Below are 19,575 nucleotides of genomic sequence, written 5' to 3' on the forward strand. Positions count from 1 at the left end.
GCATTTTTTTAATTTTTTTGTGGTAACACGATACCAACCTCATCATCTCCCTATTTTGTCTAACACAGCCATAACATTGCATCTGATAACTTTTGTGGTGGAGGGCTTTATTTTTCACCAGTAAGTAGATACCATCAAACCCAGTTATTTGAGGTAGAACTTTTATGTTGGGGATCAGTATCTTTTTGAAAATCAACTGGATAGATTCATAAGACCACTAGAGGACATTTCTGGGAAGCCTTGGCCAGAGGCTAAAGAGGAACTGTGTGGTAATTTCTACACTTATATGAAGACCTCAATAAGGGCACAGTTGCCTAAGTTCATTTGCTTTACACACATTTATTTGTTTTTTAACTTGTTTGCTAGCTACAGGTTGTATCTGTTGGATTGTGTGCACTGGTGGTGAACATGTATGAGAACTATGATACAAGTATCATTAAGCATATTTTTTCCTGTTTTAACTATTTGTAGGCTGAGTCCCACTTAACTCTGTCACTGAAAGAAAGTGGAAAAGCTTGTTATTTAACTCTCTAGAATTTGGGGGATTTTTTTTTAACCTCTGAGTTTGAGAATAGAATAGTTCCAGCAATCTTTTCTTTCACAATGATTCTGAAATTAATGCTCCAGTCTCTGCTTTCTCAGTCCTTACCTTCTATAGTTCTTATTATTTCTTCTGGTCAATTTTCCATTTTTTTTGGTCCAAAAAATTGTCCCTATAATTTGCTCCTTTTCATATTTTCTTCTAAATAATCTGAAGCTTCAGGAGGCCCAAAAGAGCATGGCTGAGAGATGCTTGCTGGCTGTTTTCTGATATGCTTGGAATTAAGAATATAGACCTTTTGCAAAGACTTAGACATTATTCTGTAAGGATGAAGATGTGGAAATGATTATCTCTACTAGGACTAACAATCATCTCCTCTAAATACCAAAGGAGTGTTGTTAGCAGGACACTACTTACCATGCATGGCTGAGAGCAATGGTGCAGAATTATGACATTTAAAAAAGGTTGCCAGCTCCTCTTTTTTTTGTGAATACTTTCAATAATAATCCAGTTCTGAAGTTAAATCAGAATGTAAACAATGCTAGAGGAACCTCCTTTTTTTGGCTTGATTTTTCACCTGGATAAAATGTGAGAGGCAGCTCAGTGAGCTTCTCCCACTGAGCATAAGCTCTTCTAAGCAGGTCAGCCCCATGTGGTGCTCATCTCTTCAGAAATGAAGAAAAAGAGAATATCCTAGTTTAAGCTAGTCTGTGGCCTTGCACTAACAAATTAAAAAACCCAAACCCTGGTGCTGATATCTCTTGATCCTTGGACATGGTGGCACTTGGTACTGTGAGGCTGAAGTTCGTTTCAAGACAGGGATTTTCTTGCTTCGAAATCCAGATAAAGGAACTGAGAATCAGCACAGGCGTTGCTCTCCCCTGCTTAGAAAGCTGTGTGTGCTCATCAAACACCAAAATTTAGCAAAATAGCTTCCTGGTATATGTGATTCTCTCTCCTCAAGGGAGAATGTCAGATCATGAGTGTTAAATGTTCACTAATTAACTAGTGTACAATCAGGAAAACATGTTCTTGTTCATGCATTTTTACTTTAGTGCTTTAAAGATGGATCATAATCCAAAGATACCAAAAAGGAAAATATTATTTCAGAAGTAATGCTTACATGTCTTCTGAGAAAAACTGTCCTGGGAAATCTCATGTGAGTACAGAACTGAAAACACAGCTTTGTAGGAATTTAGTAAAAAAAAAAAAAATTCTCAGTTTGGGTGAATGTACTCATATAACTATAATGATGAGTATGACTACAGCATTTTGGTCTGTTCCAATTTATGTAAAATCCTAATCAAACCTTTTTTTTTTAGAGTAGGTATTTGAAGTTTCTTATATTCTCTGCCATAAAGGAATCTGTTAAAGTATTAGCTCTCCTGCCCAGTAATTTCATCTGTTAAAAACTCATGACTCTTAAAGAGGCAAAGCTGTCCAATTTTGTGTCTTGGGAGTTTTAGCTTTTCTTAAATTAGTTTTTCTGAGCTTAGGGTGGGGGGGAAATCTGGTTTTGCCAGCTCTTCATCATTGTACATGAGAAACAGCTGTTGTTCTTATGGTGCTTGTTTTATCAACAAAGATAAAGAAGGGGAGAAATCCCCTGGACTAGTTCCAGCTGTCCCCTGCTGTTGCTGTTGTCAAAACTCCTCTGCTCACTTCTGGGGGGGCAGAGGGGAAACGTGCATCGTGCCCTCGCAACGTTTGCAAATGTGTCAAAGCTGGGCAGGAAGGAGCTGCTTCCTCTTTCATGTCTTGCTAGATACTGGAGTGCAAAGGCTGGAGGACAGGGGCAATGAACTTGGCCCAGGAAACACCAGGCATGTGGATACCTTTGGCAGAATTGCAAAGCAGAGCTGTCAGTGTGCAATCTCAAAACAAGAAGGCATTTACAACTGTCTGTGCCCAGTGGCTTTTGTTTTCCTGCTTTGAAAAATGCTGATCTTTGGGAAATCATGCTGAAAGACTTCAAAAAATGCTCCTTCCCATATTTCTTTTCACAACCCAGAGGGCAGCAGGAGGCTTCTGTTTCTTACTTCTGCCCCTGGCGTGTTAGTGAGGGTTTCCCAGACCTGTGCTGTTAAATAGATTGCAGTGTAAGTCAGCTGGGATTTTGGGTTCTATTTTTAAATTATTTTCTAAGTATTTAAAACAAATCCACAGATAGTCTAATGTCTTATAGTCTGACCATAGCTGATGCTGGAGGATTAATTCTGTGCAGCTGTAAATATTGAGACCAAAAGCATGCAGGTGTGCTTTCAGAATGGAGATATGTGGGCCACATCTTCAGAATATTGTAGTGCTGAGGAAGTACAAGTCAGGAGCTTGGATTTTGTAAATGCCTGTCTCTGTTCAACAGCAGGGGCCCAAGTCATTGGCGGACCACGTTTTGGGAGGAGAAGGAAGATGTGTGGACTTGAGAGGGTGCTGATACTTCCCTTGCACACAGTGACACCTCCCCTTTTCACAGATAGTTGCTGTAGTTTTTGGTGTAGAATGGTGGGCCATTTTTCACTGTGGGTTTTAGAACATTTTTTGCAGTGCTTTTTTGGAGCCAATGCTTTGTGGCCATTTGCCTGTCCAGTGGGGGAGAGGGCTATGAGCCCATTGATCCCACCCCTGGCACATTGCAGAGCAGCTGCACACTGGACTTCTCTACTTTGACAGGGAGGCTAAGAGTAAGAAAAGTTTCAAATTGGAAGGATCCTCTCAGTTAATCTGTTTTCTTTTTTAGCTAAAGCTTGATTTATAAATACTCACACTCATATATAAAGTGCCTATAGATACAGACTCATCTGTAGATGTTTAACTTCTTGGCAGCTCATTTTCCTCTAGGGTAAAACTGTTCGGTCTGACCTTTTCACAGGACTTTTGCCCAGCATGGAAATTTTTTGGCATGTGTTGATTTATTGAAGGGAGGACACCATGTTCTTTGCCACTCTCTAATTTGAAAATAATTGTGGTTCTTGTGTTGGAGCTTGATCTGGGTGTAGACAGATGTTGGGCAAACATCCTGGCACAGGTTTACCAGCCTGCACTCCTGTCAGTCCAGTCCTTCATCCCTTTTTTGGCAAGGATCACAAATTGCATAATATGAGCACTGGTTTATTTATTTATTTTACAAAGACTGATATGCCCAGGCTGTGAATAAGGTTTGGGCTGGGCATTCAAGAAGAAACAGACCTATGAATCTTTTTGCTGGCTGTTGTTTTATAAAGTCTTGGCAAGCTCTCTCCATATGTGTAACAATAGTTTTGTAGCAATGGCTTGGAACACAATTGGTCTCTGGAGATAGACAGGTAATCACTCCTGGTTGCTTTCTCTCCTTGAGTTTAGGTTCTGGTTCTGTTTTTTTGTCAGCTGAGCTCTTCCTTGGAGGTAAAGAGGCTGTTTCTGTGGATCTTTCTCCAGGAATCTATAATTAGGCAAGAGAAAGTAAGGTGATTTTCCACCAGGCCAATAAAAGTGCAGTGAGTGGTGGGATCACCAGCCCATACCAGCTGTCTTGCAGTGAGTTTTTGTCAAAGCTGCCTTAGGATCTGCTTGTACTCTCCCTGCATGTGGGAATGGAGCAGGCCCACAGGAGTGTCACATGCCAAGGAGGGTCCTGCTCCTCTGGGATGTGGGTGCTCAGTGTTCCTTTCCTCCTGGTTAGTGCTGAGAGCAGTGCTCAGCTGCTTCTTGCACCAAAAGTGTTTGGTTTTTATCTGGTAAATGGGGGAAAATAACTTGCAAAATAAGAGAGATCTTGTTTAGAGATATTACCTTAAAAATCAGTATTTTTTTCACTCCACTAAGGATAATGAGTACAGCATTATATAAGTTGTTCTGCTCCACGTTTTCTTCCTAAATTTTCACATAATCAGAGAATGGGTAAGGTTGGAAAGGACTGCAGTGTCTCAGCTGGTCCAAGCTCCCTGCTGAAGCAGAGTCATCCTGGAGCACATGGCACAGGATTGCTGCCAGACAGTTCTTGAAAAGTTCCAGCGAAGGAGAATCTACAATTTCTCTGGGCAACCTGTTCCAGTGCTTGGTCACTGGTCACAGATGGCCCAGAGATCTTCCCATTGCTGTTCTTGCTTCAAAGCCCCAGGCAGTGGCAGCAGTCAAAGGTTTATGGAGGTTGCCATGGCCCTGAGGGGTCTAGCATCAACCATCCAAAGGAGGTCTGGATGTCCTAGGACATGAAACACTGGAGACTGCTGGCACCTTTTGGCAGCCTGGTCTCCTGAAGATGATGTGGCTGTAGAAGCTGTAGTGCATAAAGTTTTGAAAGCACATTGGCTCAAAACTGAGCTTTAGAGTCATCCTTTCCTGTATTGTTGGTGTATTTCTGGTCTCCAGCAGTGGGGGAGAAGAAACATTTCTCAAGTTGTAAAAGGAAGGACAAGGGTGTTAGTGTTGAAATTTTTATTTAAACTTGTATTTGAAAATCAACTGAGTTTCTGTTTGACTGTTTCCCTTCTGTTTTGGTTAAAGGGAAACTTCCCATTTCCCACTATATAAATAGTTGCCTGCTCTTCATGTTGCTAATTTGTTTACTGTGTATATAGTAATACATATAAAGTTATATCTATTTGTACATAGCTATATGTATGTATTTTCTAACCAGGTGCAAAATGACTGCTCAAGTAACTCTGGAGGATGCCTTGTCCAATGTGGATCTCTTGGAGGAACTACCATTGCCAGATCAGCAACCATGTATTGAGCCCCCACCATCATCTCTTCTTTACCAGGTATTTTCTCATTATGGGAAAAAGTTTTTCCATTTCCCAGTACTGTTAAGAAAGAGTACATTTTGCCCAAAACCTAAGTGTGTTTTATTGGCCATATATAAAGAAATTATTTTCCTAGAACCATAGAATGGTTTGGGTTGGAAGGGACTTTAAAGATCATCTAGTCCAACCCCTCTGTCACGGTCAGGAGCACCTTCCACTAGACCAGGTTGCTCAAAGCCCTGTCCAGCCTGGCCTTGAAGACTTGCAGGGATGAGTCAGCCACAACTTCTCTGAGCACCCTGTTCCCATGCCTCACCACCCTCACAGTCAATAATTTCTCACTAATACCTAGTCTAAATCTACTCCTAGTTTGAATCCATTCCCATTCACTACATGCTCCTGTATAAGGTTCCTCTCCAGCTCTCTTGCAGGACCTCTTTAGGTCCTGGATGCTGCCATAAGGTCTTCCAGAGCCTTCTGTTCTCCAGGCTGAAAAATGCCAGGTTCTCAGTTTTCCTTCATAGGAGAGATGCTGCTACAAAAGATTTAATTTCATGTTTTCCTTTCTCTGCAGCCAAACTTCAACACTAATTTTGAAGACAGAAATGCATTTGTCACTGGTATTGCAAGATACATTGAGCAAGCTACAGTCCATTCTAGCATGGTAAGTAGATATTCTGATACACACTTTTGTATTGCTTAGAATAAAAGGAGGGGAATGCATCTTTCTGCAGTTCATTGTAAGAATTATGGTCACAGAAAACAGGTTACCTACAACACTTCCAGGAGGAGGTAAGATGAAAAAATGTGTGGCTTTTTTTTTTCCAAACACATTTCTTAAAATTTTTTTAAATTGCCTTTCCTTTTGAGCAACTAATGTTGTTAGTTGCTTTCATGGCATTCTTGGAAAATTAGGAATAATACATTTTATAATTTTAGTTCACAAATGGTGGAATGGGCAGGTAAAGCACCTGGGTACATGGTACTGAAAATTATATATGTTTATATCAATCTACTTTTACTCCTTTACCTGTTTTGATTGTTTGGATGTTGTTGTACCTTTCCTTTGTCATGTAAAAAATTGTTCTGCGTGTGGTGACTCTTTCATCCTTGAACATTCCACCCAGGGTCCCTGAGTTTAAAAGGAAGAATAAACACCATCCCATCACCCTCCCCTACCCCAAGATTAGCATTTCAGTTTATGCTTATAGATCACAGTGTCATTAGTTTTGGGAAGAAAGAACAGCACACAAACCAGTCTGATCTGGGGAGATCATAACTGATGATGTATCATTCAGCACGCAATATATGTGTGTTTGTACATAAACATTCTGATGAGAGAAATAGGTTCATTTGGACAGGGGCTTGGAATGACAGAAGACACATGGGTATAATCCTTTTGTATTACAATTCATAATTATATTGGATGTCTTCCCTACAGAATGAAATGTTAGAAGAAGGTCAGGAATATGCAATCATGTTATACACATGGAGAAGCTGCTCAAGAGCCATTCCCCAGGTAATGGATGAAAACTACTGTCATGCAGCATGGGAACTTCTGTCTTGTTTTAGTGTGGAGTTACACAGAAAGAGGTTTGTCAGTGAGATCCAAAGTGGAGTCTGCTTTGATTCCTGAATTGTTTAGCTTGGCATGCCATAGAACACGTGTCTTTTAGCGCCTGGGGACCAATTGGACTTTATTCTTTTTTATAAGACATTTATATCAGTGCTTCATGGAGTTTGTGACAGTCTTACTTTTTGATTCAAGAGTAGTATAGGGGTAATGTGCTTTAAAAGGAAGATTTTTGATTGTGGGATCTGCTGGAGGTCAACTTTTCATTCAAGAGAATGGACTCTTCCCAGTTTAATACTTAAATTCAAAACAGGTGGCATAGTATGAAACAATTAACATTCAGATTAAACATATATGTTTCTAGACACTACTACTCCATGGCAGTCACTTTCTAAAAGTCAGAGCTACACAGTGCTTTCTTCATCTGTGTACAATAAAAAAAAAATCTGCTGTGAATAGAAGCTCCAAGTGTCTAAGAGTGGCTATAAAAAAATGGGATGGGAAGAATATTGAGAGGTGTCAGAAAACTGAACACAATTATGAGTTGACTCCTTCCTTTTTTATGAATTTGTAATCCAATTATTTTTATACTGAAATGCAAAGAAGGTTGTGGTTTAAATATTTAGAGTGGAAGTCAGGCAACTTGTTTTAGTTTATAGTTCTGGCCCTATTTTAGTGCATGATTTTGAGCAAGTGACTTAATGTGGAAAGGTTACACCCTACACACCCTACAGATGTGTTTGACAACTAAATTACTTGCTGTAAGGTAGTAAAAAAATCTTAGATTGTTTTGGGTTTTTTAATACACAATAAAGCTTAGAAGGTTAGCATAGAATTACTAAACCTGGAAATTTTTGTCTTTAAGTTTGTCTCTTTAGGATGATAATGCATTTTCTTAGGATCTTAGTTGCTAAGACTTTATCAGGCAAAGTCCCAGGTATAACAACCTCTTTAATTATCCACAGGTCAAGTGCAACGAGCAGCCTAACAGAGTAGAAATTTATGAGAAAACTGTGGAAGTTCTGGAGCCAGAAGTCACAAAACTGATGAATTTTATGTATTTTCAGGTAAAAGGAATGGAAACAAAATTTTCCAGTAGGCTTGTAATTTTGTGTTTCTGCTTTGTATAATTCGTATTGTGAGCTCAGGTACTGAACCTAGTCATTATATGTTAGAAAAAACACACCATATTCTCTCACAGAAGGGCAGAACTTTTTACACCTGTCTTAAAAACTTGAGTCAATCTCCATTAAGACTTTCAACATAATATCAGAAGTTATTGCATATAGTCCCTATGCAGCACATGGGGACGGAGATCTGTCACTTTAGGAAGAAAGGAAATAGAAATATAATGTGTTTCACATGTATAATAAGAGCAGCACAGGAACTATTTGCTGGGGAATGAGGGATGCACAAGTCTGGACAGCAGAGCAGCAGGTGCAACTTTGCTATGGTGATTCATAACTGAGGCAAGCTAACCCAGTTGTTGTGACCTGCCAGCCACCCCAGCGGGAGAATAGCAGTCTGTCTTGCCTTCTCCTCCCTCCTGGCAGCTTGCCATCTATTTCAATGGACTCAGGATGTTTCCAGGCATTATTCAGAGATGGAGCAACTAGAGCCTGTGAGGCCTGGAGCACACAGAAAGGAGGAGATTGTTTGTGCTCAGTAAGACCCCCGCTTGGGGAAGACAACGGGAAATGTTACATTTCATTCAGTCTCCCTTCATTCAAGCAGATTAGAGCTCTAAAGTTAGAACAGATTCCTTTTTTCATTTGGAGTTGCTGTCTTTTTCGTATTTGTAATCTCCATCTGAAATGGCCCTGGTGTGTACTTGGAAATAAGCCCTCAAATAAGCATTGAGCCAGGATGACTTAAGAGAGCTGGCATGTACAGTGTGCTGTGGATTTTTGTTTGTTTGAAGGGAGCAGTCCTATAATTTGCCTTTTAATTTGTATATACTTCCTCACTAAAGAGCATGAAATCCCTTTTTTCTGAGGAATTTTAAACTTCATAGAATCACAGAATAGTTTGAGTTGGAAATAGTCTTAAAAACCATATAATCCAACCCCCTGCAGTGAAAAAGGGGTATTTTTGACTAGATCAGGTTGCTCAAAGCCCCATCTAACCTGGCCTTGAACACTTCCAGGGATGGGACATCCGCAGCCTTTCTGGGCAACCTGTTCCAGTGCATCACCACCCTCATTGTACAAAAAACTTCTTCCTTATATCCAGTCTAAATTGACCCTCTCTTAGTTTAAAAAACGTTACCTCTTGCCCTACTCTTTATTTTATCTGCAAAGAAGAACCTTGGCTCTTGTGTTAGGCAAGATTGGTGGCAGAAATCACTGGTGACACTTGCAGCACACATCAGGTACACAGAGGAGGGCCTGAAAGACCTGTACTCATGCCTTGCTAATTTTGCATGCTTTAAACATTTTTCTGCTTCACTGGACCAGCTCCTAGATATATGATGAAACTTTTTCCCTGGAAATGTCATGGCTTTTCCTCCCTGCTTTTCTGTCTTTTCCCCTCATTAGAGAAATGCAATTGAACGGTTTTGTGGGGAGGTGAGACGCCTGTGCCACGCAGAGAGAAGGAAGGACTTTGTGTCTGAAGCCTATCTGATCACACTGGGCAAATTCATCAACATGTTTGCAGTGTTGGATGAGTTGAAAAATATGAAGTGCAGCGTGAAGAACGACCACTCAGCCTACAAGCGGTAAGCGGCAAGGGGCAGCAGCACCTGGCTTTGCTGCCAGCATTCAGGCCTCCCACGAGATGGCAGCAGTTGCTTTTTTCTGACAGCTTTTTCTTCAAAAATAGTATCTTCATGAGTGGGACAAGCTACCTTGGAACTAGGGATGGCTTGACTGCGGTTAGGCAGTTGAGACATCTGTTTGTGCTCTTCTTCCAGCAGCAAAAGGCTTTTCTGCCTGCAAAGCCAAGCTGTCAAAAACTCATATCTTGGTGTATGCTAAATGTGATGCATATACTTTGTTCAGTAAAGCTTCTAAGTTTAAGAGGAAGCTGGCTTTCTGGTTGCTTGTGCTACTCCTATTCTGATCTGTTCTGTTCTTTGCATCCACTTTTGACATTTGTAGCTGAGAGTTATACTTGTTCTTAACATGTTACAGCTTTGCTGTTCAAAATCATTGTGATTGCAGGTAGAGCAGGAAAGGGAGGGGGTGAGATACCTGTGGTCAGATTTTGTACTTTAGCTACCAGATAGTATCAGGTATCTTCTGTTGAGCACATTGGTCAGAGCAGCAGGGCAAGGCAGCCTTTATGACAGCTCTAGCATCTGTGGTCCTTCATAGAGAAAATATTCAGTCAATGACTAGCCAAATTTTCTCTGTTGCTTCTACTTATATGAGATTTAGTTTCTACCTTCACCTACCTGTTGTAGTTGTTATGCCTGGAGACCTCTTAAACTTACTTGGTTTACTTTTCTTTGTCTTTGGAGTGTGTTTCTAGAGGCCAGATGCTTGTTTGACTGACTTTTCCTGGGTTGTTGAGTGGCTTGGATCTATAGAGCCACAGCTGCACCCAGTTGAAGGATATAGCCAATGTTTTTTCATTTGTGTTTTATTGGAGCTTCTAAGTAGGGGTGTAGTGAGGAATTTGAGATAGTAAACGTGTTTATTTTGGATAAATTAAGTCCATCTCTCTCTTCTAGTGAACTTTTCACTTTTTTTTTTTTTTTTTGGAGGGGGTAGATTTATTTACAAACAGTCCTGGCCAAGGGAAATACAATTTTTTCTTCTGTTTTTAAAGAGCTGCTCAGTTCCTGAGGAAAATGGCAGATCCTCAGTCCATTCAAGAATCTCAGAACCTTTCCATGTTTCTTGCCAACCACAACAAGATAACACAAGTAAGCTTGAATTGTCTTCTTTGCAGAAGTATTAAAACAAAGCTCATCCAGTTTGGTAGTAACTTTTTTCCTAGTCAGTGTAACTAGTTAACTAATATGCTTTTTTTTTTTTTTTTTTTCTCCAGTCTTTGCAGCAGCAGTTGGAGGTCATTGTTGGCTATGAAGAGCTGCTTGCAGATATTGTGAATTTGTGTGTGGACTACTATGAAAACAAAATGTATCTAACACCCAGTGAGAAACATATGCTTTTGAAAGTAGGTTTCTTTTGGGTACAATATTAAAAAAAGAATGTTGAGGCAGGCCACAGGTATTTGAATTACAGATTGTTTCTGGTTGCTTTTGTCTTTTTAAAAGGAACCAGATTAAGCAAATAATTCAAATTACTGCTTTTCCTCATCATTGTCTTTTTGTTGTATTACATGGTGAAATTATTTGAAAGCTCTTAATCCATTTTTGTTTTTCATAAGTTGAAGTTGACCCATTTGAACTGCATCCAATTCTGTGGAATTGTGTTTCTATGAAGTATAATGACAGCAGAAAGGAACTACTGTATTTTATTTTAGATACATGGCAAGATTGTTTCAAAAGCTTTTGGAAGTCAGGCTGTGTATCAAATATTTCAGGGAACAAGTATCTTGAAATTAGGATTGATAAATCAGTTTAGTTAGCTGGAGTATGTACCTGCAATAAGAGGGTGCTGGGCAATATGAGATGTGGCTGATATTATCAGCTGCATGACTTGCAGTGGAAGAAAAAATAAAAAATTTGTCTTGTGACAAATATTTTGAGTCACTTCAATGTGTAACTTTTGAAGAGTTCTATTAGGGGTAAACAAAAGTCTTCTAAAACTACACATGAACTCTAGATATTTATGTTCTATCTACAAGGGTGCCCAGGGTGTCTTTTGTATTTGGGCCTTTTGTTCAGTAGAGATGCTTAGAACACAGTAAGTGCTCTACTTGCCTCCTGTAAATACTAAATACAGTCACAGAATATGCTGAGTTGGGAGGGACCCATAAGGATCATGGAGTCCAAGTCCTTGCCCTGCAGAGGATCATCCCCAAGGGTCACACCATGTGCCTGAGAGTGTTGTCCAAATGCTTCTTGAATTCTGTCAGGCTGATGCTGTGACCACTGCCCTGGGGAGCTGTTCCCAACCACCCTCTGGGTGAGGAACTTTTTCCTGATAAATTTCTAACCTTATGTTAATTAAATACCTTGGACAAAATGTAATTATATTTTTTTTGGATACTCCTGACCTCTTGTGTGTATAATTCAGAGATACTGAAAGCCAGAAAAACAATCTCTCAGAGAAGTTAGATCTAAACTTCTGTTACCAAATCAGTTTGCATGTACAGAATTTGAATAAAATGGAAGTGAAAAGAAAAGCTCTAAAAATAGCCAGACTCTCAGTGAGATTTTGGTTTTTTTTGTGCTAAACCTTTATACAAACAAGCAGCATCTTTTAAGGGTAACTGATCAGGCTAATGTTAATGTAAAAACTGCTAATACGGGTGAAAAAGAATATTACAGAAATGTATGTATTTGAAAATATATTCTGTTTGAAGGATGTTGGGTGTTTCAGGACTGGTTTTAAAATGTTACTTTTTTAATTATATGAAAAACAAACTTACAGGTTTTTACTTCTGAGTTCCTTTTGTGGAAGGCTCAATTTTTTTCCTTTTTCAGGTGATGGGCTTTGGATTATACCTGATGGATGGAAGTGTCAGTAACATCTATAAGTTGGATGCAAAGAAAAGAATAAATTTAGCCAAGATAGACAAGTACTTTAAGGTTGGTTAAGATGAGTTTTTAAAGGTAATTTCTCTTGCATTTTAAATATATTTAAATAGAAAAAAAGATCACTTTGGGTTATAATATATGGGTAAATAATGGTTTCCTTTCACTACAGTTTGTGTTACTAATTTATCTAACCTGTTTTGTTCCCTGTGTACAGCAGTTGCAAGTTGTCCCACTGTTTGGTGACATGCAGATTGAACTTGCAAGATACATTAAGACCAGTGCCCATTATGAGGAAAATAAATCCAGGTAGGAGGGAGAAAGAAACAGAGTGGAGCATCTGGGATGGGGAAGATCTGACCCTTGGAGTATATTTTCATACTCACCTGTTAGTCCGTGGGTCTGTGGTAATTAATAGGATTTTCACCTCATCATCTTTTTGGTGAGGGTATTTCATTATTAATATAATTCATTTAATGGATACAACTGGAGAAGCAGATGATTTAAAAACCTTTCTATGCTGCTGAGCTCATTCTTGTATCTGTGAGATTTCTTATCACTTGGGTTGGAAGAAAATAATTTTATCTTACACTAATTTAGTTTTTATTTTTTCCTTTAAATATGAAACTTTCTTTAAAAGAAATGAAGGCTTTTACTAAGAAAGGTGAGCAGTAGTAGTGCATGGATGAATAGGCATGTGCACATTTTACATGGAGCAGAAGCTTAGTTTGTATCCCCCCTATTTTATTTTTTTGTGCTAGGTGTGCAGCACAGCAAAATGGTGGGAAAATGCAGCCAGTTGTTGCATTAATGGATCCATGGTTTTTTGTTATTGCTTTATTTTAGTGAACCTTTCTGTGCTCCTCCAAGACCTTGCCTCCATGCAGTTACATGAATTTAGAGTGTTGTGCTTTGCATTTTAATTCCTGCAGAAAAAAACCCACATAACTTGCATGTAATTGCTAAGATAAATGGCAATGGCAATGGGCCTACTGAGCTACTAAAAATATGAGGCTACTTTACATGACATTCTTGGTAGCATGTTCTTTGTGTGCCTCTTCATAACATGTTAATAGTACTTGATAATGCCTTTTTTATAGCTGGGAGCTTATTATACACTCTTCAGAGTTCAACAATAATAAACAAAAAATATCTGCAGGTAGCTAGATGTAGTTTACAGCCTATACCTGTACTTCTGTCCTACCTTTTAATCCTTTTTGGTCTTGTTCCTAAGTGCCCTTGAAGAGAGATGCTGGTTTGTATTTCATAGCAGCAGCTTTTAAGAAACAAAAACTCCCAACACAGACATAGTTTTTTTTTATTAAGACTTGGAAGAAGTGCTGTTTGAACTCAGAAGGGCGGTTCATCACTAATGGCTTGTGTAGGGGTAGAGGTGAAGAGAGGAAAAGCCTTGAACAACAGAGAAGGAAAATGTGTGAAAAAACCCACCAAAACTAATGCATTGTGGATCTTTCTTTCCAATATCAGTTATGCTGTTTATGGTCAAAAATGATTTAGGTGGGGTTTTTTTTGTCTTCTGAACCAGGTGGACATGCACATCTTCCGGCAGCAGTCCCCAGTACAATATTTGTGAGCAGATGATCCAAATCAGAGAAGACCATATGCGTTTCATATCTGAGCTGGCTCGTTACAGCAACAGTGAGGTGAGTGGGGTTAGAGCCACGTGTGCAAATTGCACATCACTCATTAACAATTATTAATAAGTATCTGAAAAGCAAGTTAATCTCTGGCTAGCTAAATGACAATGCTTGGCCACTTGAGTCAAGAAAAGCTGGCTACAGGTCTAATCCCCATTCTCTAAATTATATTTGCACTATTTAAATTTAACATAATAATGATATATCATACAAACTCTAATATTCTTCTGCCTCTTTCTCTCTATGTACCTCAGATTTATCCTAGAAATTTTGGTATGTCTCATTTAGAATATGTTGTCTAGTCCTTATTCCAAACAGCTACTTGTAACAGTTTAAACAAAACTAAGTTAAGAGATTAGTAAAAGAATACAGAAATATGTATTTATACATGCACTCATACATAGTATGTAGAGACAACAAATAACTAAGCATATCCTATATAATTGATATCTTGAATTCATCTGCAACAATATTGTGGTCATTAGGGATACCAGTGATTTTCATCTCTTGACCAAAATCTGTGAGGTTTTGTAAGTCTCTAGAAGAAAAAGCTGATGCTAGATGGTAAAGCAGGTGTTGGTATATGATGCTATTTTAGTGCATCAATCGATGTAGAAATTTGGCTGTGGATACTGAGTACAAAATGTTCTGATGTAGATTTGAGTGTGGGTTTTTTAGTTTTTTTTGCTATAATGTCTAGGTGGTGACTGGGTCTGGTCGACAAGAAGCTCAAAAAACAGATGCAGAATATCGGAAGCTCTTTGATCTCTCTCTCCAAGGCCTGCAGCTTCTCTCCCAGTGGAGTGCTCATGTCATGGAAGTGGTATGTAACATGGGAAATAAAACCAGATAAAAAAGATGTGGCTTGGTGAGGTTTGACAGAATAAAATAGTTTTACTTTACTGGACTGAAAAATGCATGTTGTGTTTTCAAAGGATCACAGAATATTCTGAGTTGGAAGGGACCCAACAAGAATCTTGTTCCCTTAGTTTCCCTCTTCCTTCACTCCTTTTCTCCTTCTGCTTCAAACCTCATTCCTGAAGTTCTCAGAGTCTAGGAGTAATGTGCTACTTTGAAGATCTAGTAGCTTGTAGCTCACACAGTACATTCAGATTGTTCTATTTAATGGATAGGCTGTCACCTGTGAACCAGATGTTTTAATGTCACTCTTGGTGCAAACATTTTGTAGACTAAGACTTCATCATTTTCTTCTAAATGTAGTTTAAAATTATATTGTTAGAAACATCTGTACTGACATGCAGTCACCGAGCAGGTGACAGAACAGCTCCAGCTGGCTGTGTTTAGGCATCGCTGCTGAGTAAATTGGAGCATGTATGGTTTTAACACACAAAAATGGATGGAAATGGCTCCCATTGGCTTTAGATTGGGCTTTTGATCAAAAGGAAAGTGCAGGAAAAGGAAAATGTGAGAGGAGATGAGGGACAGGAAATAAAGAACATGCTGAGTTGTTTCTCTGTATTGTAATAGTTTATTTTAAAACTATTTTAAACTGATTTTATACTTATTTATTTATTTTAAAACTTATTTTAAAAACAGATGCCAGATATAAAAGTGAATGTGCTTTTTTTTTCCAATGAGAAGCTGCTTAAGGCAGAAATTGAAGAAGAGGATGCAGGAGTCCTTGTTCTGCAGACATTGGATAAAAGCTGTGTGCCTTAGCTGAACCAAAACGTGTTCTAGGAAGGGTTTAAACATGACTTGCTGTATGAGAGAAGCCAGACTTACTCCTTTTTTGCCTCAGATGTCTCAGGGAGTATGAAATAATTTGCACTATGCAATTCCAGTGCAGTCACAGTGGGCATAGCTGGAGAACCAGTTTTCTCTCTCTTTTTTATTTTTAACCACTTCTTTTAAAAGCCAGTAGATGAGTCATGCTTTTCCCTGTATTATCCTATTCGTATTTAAATCCACAGTGTATTTAATGGTGAAAATCTTGTTCTGCTTTTCTCTTCTTAAGAGAGGTTGCTGTCATCTATTCCTTGCCTCTGCATCTTCTAAATTTGCACCCTTTAGTTCTGTCATCACAATTTGCTGCATCCAAGGTCTCTTCACAGTGAAAATCTTCCAATTTTGATATATCTCTGAAGGAAGTGTCTGATTCTTAGCTCTGTTTCTATCCCAGTTATTCCAGGACAAACTTTCTCTGAGCATCACAGCAGGTTTTTTGGCTATTCTCACTGTTTTTCATTGTCTTTCTAGTTTGTATAAATTCCCATAAATACTTCTCATCTAAGTTCTTCTTTCACCTTCTTCCTGTCCTGCTGAGAATTCATTCTGATATGAAGTATCCTAGTTATTTACCTATCTCCACCTTCACTGAGTATCCATGAACCTAGTTACATGCATCATGTTCAGATAAAAACTTGCAGCATGTGTTTGTTGTGCATCTTAACCCTGTCAGTTTAATACCCCCAAGGAACTTCATCTTTGTTTAATCATTTCCCCAGTGTCCTCTTTGTAACATTCAGATTGCAGGGTGAGATGCTCCCCTTTGCCATAGGTGAATTGATGCTGTTAATCTGTTAGAGTAGGCAAATTTGTATTGCTCTCTAATCTAACATTTATGCTAAGGTGGTATCAACCAGATCTTACTTTGTGCTGAATTCAAACAGTGAGAAAATTGTATTTAAATGTGACTGGAATTTTTCACTTGAGGTACCCTGATGGATATTAGGCCAGTCTGACACTGCTCAGGAGCATTTTGAGCTGTGCTTGCAATGACTTAAAAGGCAGTATTTAAGAGAAGTGCATGCTGTGTAGATCATATTGTCACAGATAATACAGCTATTTCCACACCTTTCAGCCTGTTAAACATAAAAATCAACCCTCCCCCCCAAAAAACCCCCAACAACCCAAACCTGTAATTTTCTGATCGTGTTTTGAAATCTAAATGTGAATCTTTCATCAAGTAGAAAACTCTTCTTTTTTTGTGGAGGTCTGATGGATTTTTTTTTCTTATGTTCTGAAGTCTTTCTGTATTTCTCATATGTGAAGCAGAGAAGAGACGCTTGCCTGTGTTAACATTTGCACAGTAAAAAAAGGGCAATACCTGTTGAGTTTGAGTCACATTTCTTTGGAATAATATGGAATCACTTGTTTTCAGGAAGAGTTTTTAGGAAAATTATTGTTTGGCACTTCTACCAGATAGTAATTTCAGAATTTATGCAAAGTTTGAACATAGTACCAAATACTATTCTTTAAATATTCATGAAAACACTGAGGTATTTCTCAAAGCATGTTATTTGTGTCCAGCTGTGTTTTGTGTTTCTCAGGCATTTGTTTATTTTTGTTCCCCCCATCTTTTTTTCCCCCTCTTCTGCCCTGTGAACTGCAGTACTCGTGGAAACTGGTTCACCCAACTGACAAATACTCTAATAAAGATTGTCCTGACAATGCAGAAGAGTATGAAAGAGCAACAAGATACAATTATACTAGTGAGGAGAAGTTTGCTTTGGTTGAGGTAAGAGAAATGCTTTTCTAGAGGGATTTTCCAAAGATTAATTCTGTACAAAAGAGAACATTCTTTATAAGCATTTTGCATATCCAGTGCAAAAAGATAGCCTGCCCTGTGCTGACTCTGAAACAGTGTGTGTTTCTCCATTCAGTATATAGAAGGAGCACAGCAAATCTATCCTTTATCATTTGTAACTTGTTACTTCATCTCTTCCCATTTTTTGTATTTAAAAATACATTGTTTGTACAAACAGACAAACAAAATAAGGAAAATGCATTTGTGTGGGCTTTTATTTTGCAGGTGATTGCCATGATCAAAGGTCTTCAGGTGCTGATGGGGCGAATGGAAAGTGTTTTCAATCATGCCATTCGTCATACAATTTATGCAGCTCTTCAGGACTTTGCCCAGGTCACACTTAGGGAACCATTAAGACAAGCCATTAAAAAGAAGAAAAATGTCATTCAGAGGTAGCATTACTGTTTTCATCTTTTTCTGTGTTCTTTCCTCCAGTCCTTAGTAGATGAGTTGCAGAATTGCACAGATGTTAAATTCTACCTCTGTAAGCCTGGGCTCCCATTCTGTCTGGCATTCGTGGTTAGCTTGGTTGGATACGAATAGGAAATTGAAGAAATATGAAGTTAAAAATGAACTTAAAAAGCAGGAGTCCAGGCTGTCCTGAGCCTCTTAGGACTGCTTTAGGAAGTCTTGTGTTCCTTGTTGTTTATTTTTATTTTAAGAAAATACAAATACTCTAATACTGAGAGCAAGATTAGTGTTTGTGTTCTGAAGAAAGGTTTCACTGTCCACTTTATGATTCATGTGTATCCTTTCCTTATGTCTCATGTTTATTCCACTCTTCTCTTTACTCTGCCTCTCTTAGCATTCTGTCTCATTTCTCAGCTTCTGCTGCTTTTGGCTTATTAGCCTTACACTTCTAGTGCTCCATCTGCCCACACTGATTGGTGACATTTCCTGACCTTATTTTTTTTTATTCCTGATTGTTTGCTTTTAATCTTGACTTTTTTTTCATTTGTTTACTCCCACATTTCATTGCAAAGCTCTTAGAGGTGAAAGTCCTTAGTTAATTAGGCTTTTCCTAAATGCTCTGACTACCACAAAAATGTCATCATAAGCTAAAAATAAATAAATTGCTCAGTATTATCAGATTTATAGGGAGAGTCTTTTTGTCGCAGGATTTTAATGAAATAGAAAAATATTACTTTCATACCTGCTCAGATTTGGGATGAGACATTTTCTTGATCATTCAGCATGCCACAGGATATCTAACTGTGTTCTTGGCAAGTATCTTGAGTTCCAGTTTAGTATTTGGAGCTAAAAGTATGAAGCTGTTTGTATAAATTTCAGCTCAATTCTGGAATCTGAATTCCTTCTGGGAAAGGAATTCTGCTTTTTTTCATTTCAAGCCACCATTGTCTCTCTTTAATTTGGTTAATAATCTGCTTTGGTTTGATAGAGTATTAATTTAATTCATGGTGAATACGTATTCATACTAGTATGAATGTGGTTTGATTGATCCAGCTCTGGGGTCCTGAGCACAAGAAAGATGTGGACCTGTTAAAAAGGGTCCAAAGGCCATGAAGATGATCAGGGGGCTGCAACACTTGATATGAAGACAGGCTGGGAGAGCTGGGGTAGTTCAGCCTGGAGGAAGGAAGGCTCTGGGTTCCTTATAACAACTTTCCAGTACCTTAGAGGGGCTTATGACAAAGAGGGAGAAGGACTTTTTATGCAGGCAGATAGTGACAGGACAAGGGGCAATGGTTTTACTGAAAGAGGAAGGCAGGTGTAGATTAGGTATTAGGGAGAAATCCTTTACTTGGAGGACAATGAAGCACTCTAACAGGTTGCCCAGAGAAGTTGTGAATACTCCATCCCTGAAAGTGTTCAAGGCCAGATTGGATGGGGCCCTGAGCAACCTGATGTAGTGAAAGGTTTGGCAGGGGGAAAGTTGGAACTAGATGATCTTTAAGGGCTC

At 38.7% G+C, this 19,575-nt stretch overlaps 1 protein-coding gene across 2 annotated transcripts in view; it reads left to right on the forward strand.

Moving 5' to 3' along the window:
- The window catches only part of CYFIP1 (cytoplasmic FMR1 interacting protein 1), a 72,131-nt gene that overhangs the window by 12,365 nt on the left and 40,191 nt on the right, over positions 1–19,575 (forward strand). For both annotated transcript variants that reach the window (XM_056501722.1, XM_056501713.1), the window contains exons 2-14: positions 5,157–5,280; positions 5,837–5,926; positions 6,704–6,781; positions 7,801–7,902; positions 9,373–9,554; positions 10,610–10,706; positions 10,832–10,960; positions 12,396–12,500; positions 12,664–12,755; positions 13,993–14,110; positions 14,805–14,927; positions 17,460–17,585; positions 17,880–18,046. In XM_056501722.1, the coding sequence (XP_056357697.1) occupies positions 5,164–5,280; positions 5,837–5,926; positions 6,704–6,781; positions 7,801–7,902; positions 9,373–9,554; positions 10,610–10,706; positions 10,832–10,960; positions 12,396–12,500; positions 12,664–12,755; positions 13,993–14,110; positions 14,805–14,927; positions 17,460–17,585; positions 17,880–18,046 (1,526 nt within the window). In that variant the 5' untranslated portion in view covers positions 5,157–5,163. The remainder of the gene's footprint in view (positions 1–5,156; positions 5,281–5,836; positions 5,927–6,703; positions 6,782–7,800; positions 7,903–9,372; positions 9,555–10,609; positions 10,707–10,831; positions 10,961–12,395; positions 12,501–12,663; positions 12,756–13,992; positions 14,111–14,804; positions 14,928–17,459; positions 17,586–17,879; positions 18,047–19,575) is intronic.

Source organism: Oenanthe melanoleuca, chromosome 1 (genome assembly GCF_029582105.1).
Source record: "Oenanthe melanoleuca isolate GR-GAL-2019-014 chromosome 1, OMel1.0, whole genome shotgun sequence".
NCBI lineage: Eukaryota > Metazoa > Chordata > Aves > Passeriformes > Muscicapidae > Oenanthe > Oenanthe melanoleuca.